The sequence below is a fragment of the Benincasa hispida genome, chromosome 10 (assembly GCF_009727055.1).
Source record: "Benincasa hispida cultivar B227 chromosome 10, ASM972705v1, whole genome shotgun sequence".
Classification (NCBI taxonomy): Eukaryota; Viridiplantae; Streptophyta; class Magnoliopsida; order Cucurbitales; family Cucurbitaceae; genus Benincasa; species Benincasa hispida.
The window spans coordinates 27,830,911-27,840,477 of record NC_052358.1 but is presented as its reverse complement, the minus strand read 5'-3'; the positions used below and the strand labels follow the sequence as shown (position 1 = coordinate 27,840,477).

General features: G+C 31.1%; 1 protein-coding gene across 2 annotated transcripts; it reads left to right on the top strand.

Annotated features, from left to right (window-relative positions):
- The first annotated feature begins 5,201 nt into the window (after positions 1–5,201).
- LOC120088531 (protein ROOT HAIR SPECIFIC 17-like) lies at positions 5,202–9,364 on the top strand. Of its 2 annotated transcripts, XM_039045910.1 has the most exons (11): positions 5,202–5,276; positions 5,418–5,807; positions 5,904–5,969; positions 6,055–6,145; positions 6,268–6,344; positions 6,655–6,743; positions 6,878–7,061; positions 7,159–7,340; positions 7,699–7,801; positions 7,984–8,315; positions 8,434–9,362. In XM_039045910.1, the coding sequence occupies exons 2-11, from the start codon at positions 5,577–5,579 to the stop codon at positions 8,906–8,908; spliced, it is 1,830 nt and encodes a 609-aa protein (XP_038901838.1). In that variant the 5' UTR covers positions 5,202–5,276; positions 5,418–5,576; the 3' UTR covers positions 8,909–9,362. The 2 variants fall into 2 exon arrangements, with proteins under 2 accessions (XP_038901838.1, XP_038901839.1); XM_039045911.1 differs by lacking the exons at positions 5,202–5,276; positions 5,904–5,969 and having other exon boundaries at positions 5,378–5,807; positions 8,434–9,364.
- The last annotated feature ends 203 nt before the right edge of the window (positions 9,365–9,567 follow it).

The window sequence follows — 9,567 nt, the reverse complement described above, 5'->3', positions numbered from 1 at the left end:
ATTTTACCTAGAGGAACAAAATTTACAATTAACAATGCATTGTTCTCTAGTCAATCAAAGACAAATCTTCTAAGTTTTAAAGATATACGTTGCAATGGTTATCTTATTGAGACTAATAATAAGAATAATATGGAATATCTATATGTCATATCCACTATCTCAAATGAAAAACATATATTAGAAGAGTTTCCTGTTTTATTTTATAGATTGTATTCATACACGAGTAATTGAAACATATGCAACAGTGAACCTGAAGTTCATGAATCCAAACATATTTACAATTTGGTATGACCGATTGGGTCATCCAGGATCTATAATGATAAGGAGAATTGTTGAAAATTCAAATAGACACTCATTGAAGAACCAGAAGATTCTTTAATCTAATGAATTATCATGTGATGCTTGCTCTCAAGGAAAATTGATAATTAGACCATCACCATCTAAAGTGGGGACTAAATCACCTGCATTTTTAGAACGAATTTATGTGGACTCATTAACCCACCAAGTAAATCATTTAGATATTTTATGATATTAATAGATGCATCCAGCAGATGGTCACAACTTATTATCAAGTCGAAATCTTGCATTTGCAAGATTACTTGCTCAAATAATTAAGTTAAGAGCACAATTTCCTAATTAAACAATTAATCTTGATAATATTGGTGAATTTACATCCCAAGCTTTTGATAATTATTGTATGTCAATTAGCATAAGTGTTAAATATCTCATGTTCATACATAAAATGATTTAGCAGAATCATTTATAAAACGTTTGCAATTAATTGCAAGACCATTACTTATGAGAGCTAAGTTTCCTTCATCTGTATGGGGACATGCTACGTCACTTGTACGCATTAAACTAGTAGCTTATCATAAGTACTCGCCATTACAATTAGCAAGGTCATGAGCCAAATATTTCCCATCTGAGAATTTTTAATATGCAGTATATGTTACAATTACTCCACTATAACACACTAAGATGGACCCTCAAAGGAGGTTAAGAATATATGTTGGATATGATTCCTATCAATTATTAAATATCTTGCGCCCCTAACAGGTTATGTATTTACTGCACAATTTGCTGATTATTATTTTAATGAGACAAATTTTCCAACATTAGGGGAGGAATTAAGAAGTTGGAAAAAGAAATTACATGGAATGCATAATTATTGTCTCATTTAGATCCTCACACAGATCAATGTGAACTTGAAGTCCAGAAAATAATTCATTTGTAAAATATAGCAAATCAATTACCAGTTGCATTTATAAATGCAAAGAAAGTAACTAAGTCACATATACCAGCTGCAAATGTTCCATAAAAAATTGATCTCCCAACACAACAAGTTGTCACTAATGAGTTTGAAATACGCCAGAAGCGTGGTAGGCTGGGTTCCAAAGATAAAAATCTTTGAAAATGAAAAATAATTAATAGTGAAAAAGAATACCCATAAAGAAATCCTCACTAGTGAGGAAGGTGAAATACCTAAAGATAATAATGAGATTTCAATAAACTATGTCATGACAAGAAAAAGATGAAATCAAACTAATGTAATTATTGACAACATTTTTGCATAGTTCTTGATATTATACCTGAAAATGAGGATCCTAAACTAAAATCTGTTGAAGAATGTCGAGATAGAAAAGATTGGCTTCAGTTGAAAGAAGCAATCGAGGTAGAATTAAACTTACTTTCAAAACGTCAAGTTTTTTTATCTGTAGTCCGAACACCAGAAGGTGTTAAACCTATGGGATACATTCTCCGGTGATGGATGTAATTACATTAAGATATTTAATTGGCTTGACCGTGTATAAAATTCTGGATATGCATCTTATGGATATAGTCACAACATATTTATATGTATCTCTTGATAATGATATTTCTATGAGAATTCCAGAAGAATTTAAGACACCTGAAACATATACATCAAATTTTTGGGAATGGTATTCAATAAAGTTACAGAGATCACTATATGGATTGAAACAATCAGGACGAATATGGTACAATCACCTGAGTGGATATTTATTTAAGGAAGAATACCAAAATAATCCAATATGTCCGTGTGTTTTTCTAAAGAAATCCAATCAAAATTTGCTATTATAATTGTATATATTGATGGCTTGAATTTAATTGAAACTCTTGAAGAGCTTTCAAAGGCAATAGAATATCTTAAGAAAGAATTTGAAATGAAAGATCTCGGAAAAACAAAATTTTGCCTTGGCTTGCAAATTGAGCATTTAGCAGATGGAATATTTATTCATCAGTCAACTTATATAGGAAAAATTTTGAAAAGATTTTATATGGACAAAGCACATCCATTAAATATTCCAATGGAACTGTTAATTGGATATAAAGAAAGATATATTTTGACCATAATGAAGAATTTCTTGGTCATCATACCTTAGTGCAATTGGTGCACTTATGTATCTTGCTAATAATACAAGACCAGATATTGCATTTTCAGTAAATTTATTAGTTAGATATAGTTCTTCTCCTACAAAAAGACATAGGAACGGAATTAAGCATATTCTTCGTTATCTCCGAGGAACAATCGATATGAGTTTGTTTTATTCAAATAAATAAAATTTTGATCTAATCGGTTATGCAGATTCTGGATATTTATCTGATTCACACAAAGCTAGATCTCAAACAGGTTATCTATTCACATGTGGAAGAACTGCTATATCATGACGATCGGTGAAACAGACTATAGCGGTCACTTCCTTAAATCATGCTGAAATTCTTGCTATTCACGAGGCTAGCCAAGAATGTGTATGGCTAAGGTCAATGACTCAGCACATTCGTGAAACGTGTGACTTGTCTTCTAATAAAAACCTTGCAACAATATTATACGAATACAACATAGCTTGCATAGCCCAAATCAAAGGAGGATATATTAAAGGAGATAGAACAAAATATATTTTACCGAAACTTTTCTACACTTATGATCTTGAAGAAAATGACGACATCACTATACAACAAATTTGTTCGAAAGATAACCTGACAGACTTATTTACAAAGGCATTACCAACTGCAACTTTTGAAACATTGGTGCACAATATTGGAATGCGACGACTTAGAGATCTTAAAGAATGTTTTCAGGAGGGGAGTAAATATATTGTATTTATTTAAGAATATATATTATATGAAATATATACTTTTTTCCTTCACCAGGATTTTTCCTAGTAACGAAACATATTATATATAATATATATTATTATATATATATTATATATATATATATATATAATATATGAGTATCTAAGGGGAGTATTATGAAATTTAATATTAGAAAATAGACGTTGCTTATTGTCCCAAAGGCCATGTGTCACCTGCATTTGGTGGATCTTAAGAACACACCAACATTGGTGAGAATGCTACTTCCACAATTTTCATATTACCCAATTTCATGATTTTGGTTATTTTATGTTTTAGTTATTTTTATTTTATAATTATAATTATAATTTATTTATTATTATTATATTATATTTTTTTTTTATACCGTATTCCCATTATGCTTCTCAATTTTCATAACACAATTCAATTTTTTTATCAATTAATTTTAAAACTACTTTTTACATCTAAATCCACATAAAAAAAATACCACCAAGCGAGTTGTCTCTCAATATATATCAACACGTTTGAATTTTCTAGCTCGTGTTATATTAAAAAAAAAGAAACATAAATTTGAAAAAAAGTAAAAACAATATGTAGCGATAAAATTTTTTCTTGACAATATATATAGATTTAAAAGATCGAAGCTCAAACCTGAAGTTGATCTTGAGAGAAAATCAGACACAAAAAGAAAAATTTTTTTTTTTTTTTTTGGAATTTGACCAAAATGTTTAAATTACTTTTTAAAATTACTTTAAATAAAATGAGTATGACCTTTTGTGACTTTGGTCCATTTAAACATAATTCAAATCATCAATAATCTGTACCGACTTCCTTTATTAGAAATCATCTAATTATATCGACATTTAATATTTATAAGATAATATTATTTTAAAAAATCTGATTGTACTTAAATATATAAATAAATATGATTTATTCGCCAAAATAAACACGATTATCCCAAAAAAAAAGAGAAAAAAAAGATAAAATGTAGACCATTATCTAATGAATTAATGATTTATAATAAAAATTCGCAATAAAATACTAGGTCAAATTGTCTATTATGTAAACAGTAAAATAACAATATTTCGATTGAATAAAAAAACAATATTTCTTAAAATACACTTTCAAAACATAACTTCTGGGTAGGTTTCAAATACAAATTAACAAAAAGAAAAGTATTCTATGATTAGATTATTAAATTAATACAAAAAGAAAGACAAAAACAATAGAGTAAAAAAAATAATTATTCCAATAATCCACTGTTCTGATTATTAGTTGAACGAAATTATATTCCAAGTTTCTAACTTAAAAAAGAAAAAGATAAAGTGATAAATCTTAAATCTTGCTTGAATTTGGTGAGACGGCAATATCTGTCCCACTAGATCTTGATTCAATAAATCTACTAATATTCTAAATATAGTTAATATTTTTTTTTAATGGTTTCATAAAGTATATCTCCATTCATTTAGAATCCTTTTTATTTTAGTTTCAAATTTATTTATTTTTATTTAATAATAAAAAAATCATTTTTTTTTTATTCTTTGAGTCTAGTTTTTATTTAAATTGTAGCTTTCGGAATGACGTTTAGTACTTATTTAAATTTTATTCAAGATTTCAAAATTTATATTTTTAAATAGACACTGTATGAATGTTTAAAAAATTTTAAGAAAAAAGCTGAGATGATGATATTAAAATTTTCTCATTTGCCGATATTTTTATTCAAATGTCCTTAATGAATATAATAGGAATAATAAACCTTTTTAACTTTTTAGAAAGTAAAAAACGTTTATATACAATTTAATTTTTGCATGAATTTTTTACTTCTTTTTAAAAAAGAAATATTCTCAATTGATATTTTCATAAAATTAAAATTTCCACATTTTGTCGAAATATATTATTCATCGAGTAATTGTTTTATTGGAAAAATATTAAAAAAAAACTACTAACATGGTTATTTTTAGAACTTATTAAAATTATAAGGATTAAAGTAAAATAGAATAGAAATTAGAGGGATGAAAATGAAAATTGAAGGGATATAGAAACGTAAAAGATAAAATTTAGAAAAGTTAGTTTAAAAGTGATGAGGTAGAATGGATAAATGGTGTGAGCAGCCGCAGGATAGCCGCACCCCACACAAAGATTTTGGATACGATTAGTTCGAGGTGAGAACTGAGTTTAAGAATTTTAACATTCTCTTTTTCTCTCTACAATTTATTTATTATTTATTATTTTATCTTGTTTATTTATTTTAATATTTATTATTTATTGGTTTAATTTTTATCTTGTTTAATTGTGGGGGAAAGTTTATATAGAATTGTTGAAATACTCGTCGTCGAAGAGGCGACTCAGTCCCCTGCAGAAACCAACCGCCACCGCACATCGGAAGCTCCTCTCCACCTCCGCCGCCACCGCCACCGTCACCGTCGCCACGTTATATCTACGTCTCTATTTTTTCAATAGTCATGACGGCCAAGAAGCGGCGGAGTGAAGCCGATACAACTCTCGCCGGCCTTCACCAGCTTCTCCGTGACGTTTTCTTCCGTCGCCGCCGTTTCTACTACCATATCTTTCCGCTTATCTCTGCACTTGCTGGTTGTGTTTTCGTCTGTTTTGTTGCTCTGTTTCTCCTCTTTTCCTCCCCTGTTGTTCATCGTGATCACCTTCACTTAACTCTCTTTCATGGCAGAACCTCGGTACGGCTGATTCTCTGCTCTGAATGCTTTGTCATATTCGAATGCCTCATTGTCGTCTTCTTTTCTTTTCTCTATATTGTTTGTTATTATTCTCAGAGAGACCAAGGCATTGAGGATGTATCGAATTCTGGTTTGGAATTGAAATCATCCTTCGATGTTTCGGTACGGAATTTGTGTATTTTTTTGAATCGGAGGAATTCGATTTCTGGAGATTTTCTTACGCCTTGTTTGTTAAATTAATGTGTAGGAAAGTGGAAAGAGATTTGAACGTGATGTGTGGGTTACAGATCAATCCAGTTTCTTCTATGGTTGTAGCAATGCCAGCAACAAGTTCACACGTAAAGCATCAAAATCTCCATTTCAATTATTTCCTCAAATTTAGGCTTTTCTTTGATTGATTAAATTGAATATATAATTTAACTTTGTTCCACTAAATCTGAGCCGTGATTATGAATTTCAGCTGCCGCTGAGAAAACTGATCCTGATAGATACTTGTTGATTACTACAAGTGGAGGCCTTAATCAACAAAGAACTGGGGTGAGTCTTGATTTAGGGCAAACAATTTGGTTGGCTTTAGTTGACTGGAATAAGTTTCGAATATATATTTTATAATTAATTTTTTTATCTATTGAAATCGGTGTATGTGCTGGCTTAGTTTTTTTTGTTTTTAATTGACTTTGTGAAGGCTTCAACTTGGGCATCATGTCTTACCTTGTTTTTTAGGCCTTAATCATATCAAGATGTTTAATTAATGAAATCAAATGAAATCTATAAACAAAGTTATTTATATATAATATATATATATATTCTTGTTCTTTTGATAATATGTTTAAAAATATGAATGCAGATAACAGATGCTGTTGTTGCAGCTTATATTTTGAATGCCACTTTAGTTGTTCCCAAGTTGGATCAAAATTCATTTTGGAAGGATAGCAGGTTTGTAACAAATACTTTTCAATCAAACCTTAGCTATTTGAGGCTATTTTTGTTATATGATTAATTATGTTGGTGGAAGTAAACTTGGTAGATCAATGGTGTATTTATATGCAAGTGGTGGTGTTTCGATGCAGCAATTTTGCAGAAATTTTTGATGTGGACTGGTTTATTAAATTTCTCTCAAAAGATGTTCAAATAGTAAAAAATTTACCAACCAAAGTTGGGAAAACTTTGACTCCACATAGCATGCGTGTTCCGAGGAAGTGTGATCCAGAATGCTATGAAACTCACGTTCTTCCTGTTCTAAAAAAGAAGCATGTAAGTCTGCAGTTGAGTTCAAAAAAACACATATGCACGTCAAACGATTCATCAGTTTTTGGTAACTGAAAATTTGGTTCTGTTTTGTGCTGTGCAGGCTGTTCGGCTTGGAAAATTTGATTATAGGCTTTCAAATAAGTTGACAACTGACTTACAGAAGTTAAGATGCAGAGTTAACTATCATGCTTTAAAGTTTACTGATGAGATCAATGAAATGGGAAAAATATTGATTGAGAGGATGAGAATGAAAAGCAAACATTTTATTGCCCTACATTTGAGGTAATGCAATCAAGTATTCTTTACCTGTTTGAAAGTGTGCTAGCAGTAGCTAGTAGCTTATCTTATTTTCCCTGTTTCTAAAATTTGCATCCATTGTAACAAGTTTATAGTTGAATGCAGATTGAAGTAATGTGTTATATGAATTTCTTCTGTGATTTATTTTTGTACTCAATTCAGTTTGCATTATTTGTGATGGGAACTTAATATAACTGAACACAAATTTAAGCTACATGACCAAAAGGATTTTTGCATGCTGTAAAAGATGTTTGTCCAAACATCTAGATTTGAATCTTTGAAGCAATTTTGTGAATGACAAGTTGGATATCAGTTGATGTAAGTTTGGTGTATGATCATATAGGTTTGAGCCTGACATGCTTGCATTTTCTGGATGTTATTATGGTGGGGGAGAAGCTGAAAGGGAAGAACTTGGAGAAATTCGAAAGAGATGGAAAAGTTTACATGTAAGCTTTCATTTTGTTCAAGCAACAATAAGAGCCCGTTTGGAATAACCCAGTTTTCTAGTACTTGAATATTTCTAATTGGAAAAAAAAGCGTTTTAAGTACTTGAAAAGTCATTCCAAACATGCACTCTAAACCTGGATTGAAAATTAGAATATGAAATCTCCACTCATGTGATTTGCAGGCTAGCAATCCAGATAAGGAACGAAGGCAGGGAAGATGCCCTCTCACTCCGGAAGAAGTCGCCCTCATGCTTCGAGGCCTAGGCTTCGAAAGTGATGTACACCTTTATGTGGCATCTGGTGAAGTATATGGAGGAGAGAAAACTCTAGCTCCACTCAAAGCGATGTTTCCAAATTTCCATACTAAGGAGACTCTAGCCAGCCAGGAAGAGTTGGCACCATTTTCTTCCTTTTCTTCTCGTATGGCGGCTCTAGACTTCATTGTTTGTGATGAAAGCAATGTATTTGTCACAAACAACAATGGCAACATGGCAAAGATCTTAGCAGGACGAAGGTACACATGTTATGTTCACATGCGCCTTCAGTAATATATTTATTAAGCAACTAATCCAATTTCAAGTTTCTCCAACGCCACATTTCTAGCTTTGACACAATACATTTCTTCATTGCAGGAGATACTTTGGTCACAAACCAACGATCCGACCAAACACAAAAAAGCTGTACCGACTCTTCGCAGACCAACACAACATGACATGGCAACAATTTTCATCCAAGGTCCAATCTTATCAGGTTGGGTTCATGGGAGAGCCAAATGAGGTGAAGCCGGGAAGAGGCGAGTTCCATGAAAACCCATCAGCCTGTATTTGTGAGGATTCAAACTCAAATGGCGGAAGAAAACCATCTCTTGTCAATCAAATTCATCACAATCATACAGATGTTAAGGAAAACAACAATGGCTACAAAGAAACAAACAATTTGAAAAATGAACAAACAGCAACAGAAGATGACCAAGAATGGAGTGGGTTGGAATTCTTAGAAATTGGAGGTGATGTGGGGGAGAAAAGATTGGGCTCTCTCGCTGACTCTGATCTTGGTGTTCAAGCCAAGCCTGAAGGACCAGAATTAGAAGAGTTATTTTCAGACTAAACAGAGGGTCAGTTCAATCCAACTTTTGACCAATTATTTTTGGGTAATTTTTTTGTTACCCATAAAAAATGCATAAACATTTTTCGTAGTAGTAGTAGGAGTAGGAACTTTGCATTCTGTACATAACAGTGGTGGGAAAGGTTACAAGTTGGCATTGGTTTTGAAATTTGTACAGTAACATTTAGATAGGATTATAAGGCACAAGCTACGTCTTTTTTTCTTCTTCTTTTTGAATCTCATTCAACGGTTATTAGGAAGCAGCCGCTTGTTGAATAAATTGTTCATAAATGATGATAGTTTGAGGATTTTTTTTTAAAAGAAAAACCATTCTAGGCTCTTTGCATTGTCATTATTGTTTTTCTGAACATATTTACTTCATTTATTTATTTTAATTGTTCTGGACGTATGAGGGTTTTTTTTTTTCTCTAAATTTATTTTTCTTTTTAAGTTCAATTTTTATGGGCAGAGGATCGAACTATCGATATTTGTAATAGTAATTGACGTCATATCCATACCGAAGGAAGAAGTGTAACTCAAAGCTCACCATGACAAAATAAAGGCTTTTGTTTTATTATTTATAATTATTATTGTTGTTTCTTTTTTAAATTTGACAAATTATTCGTATGTTTACAACCACGGTAATAGCTATGGTATGTCGC

What these genes read in the sequence shown, in the direction of transcription:
- LOC120088531 (XM_039045910.1), top strand. Translation starts at nt 5,577, where the DNA reads ATGACGGCCAAGAAGCGGCGGAGTGAAGCCGATACAACTCTCGCCGGC. An exon ending in TGCCAGCAACAAGTTCACAC is followed by an intron (nt 6,146 to 6,267) that starts GTAAAGCATCAA and finishes TATGAATTTCAG; the next exon opens with CTGCCGCTGAGAAAACTGAT. An exon ending in AAGATCTTAGCAGGACGAAG is followed by an intron (nt 8,316 to 8,433) that starts GTACACATGTTA and finishes TCTTCATTGCAG; the next exon opens with GAGATACTTTGGTCACAAAC.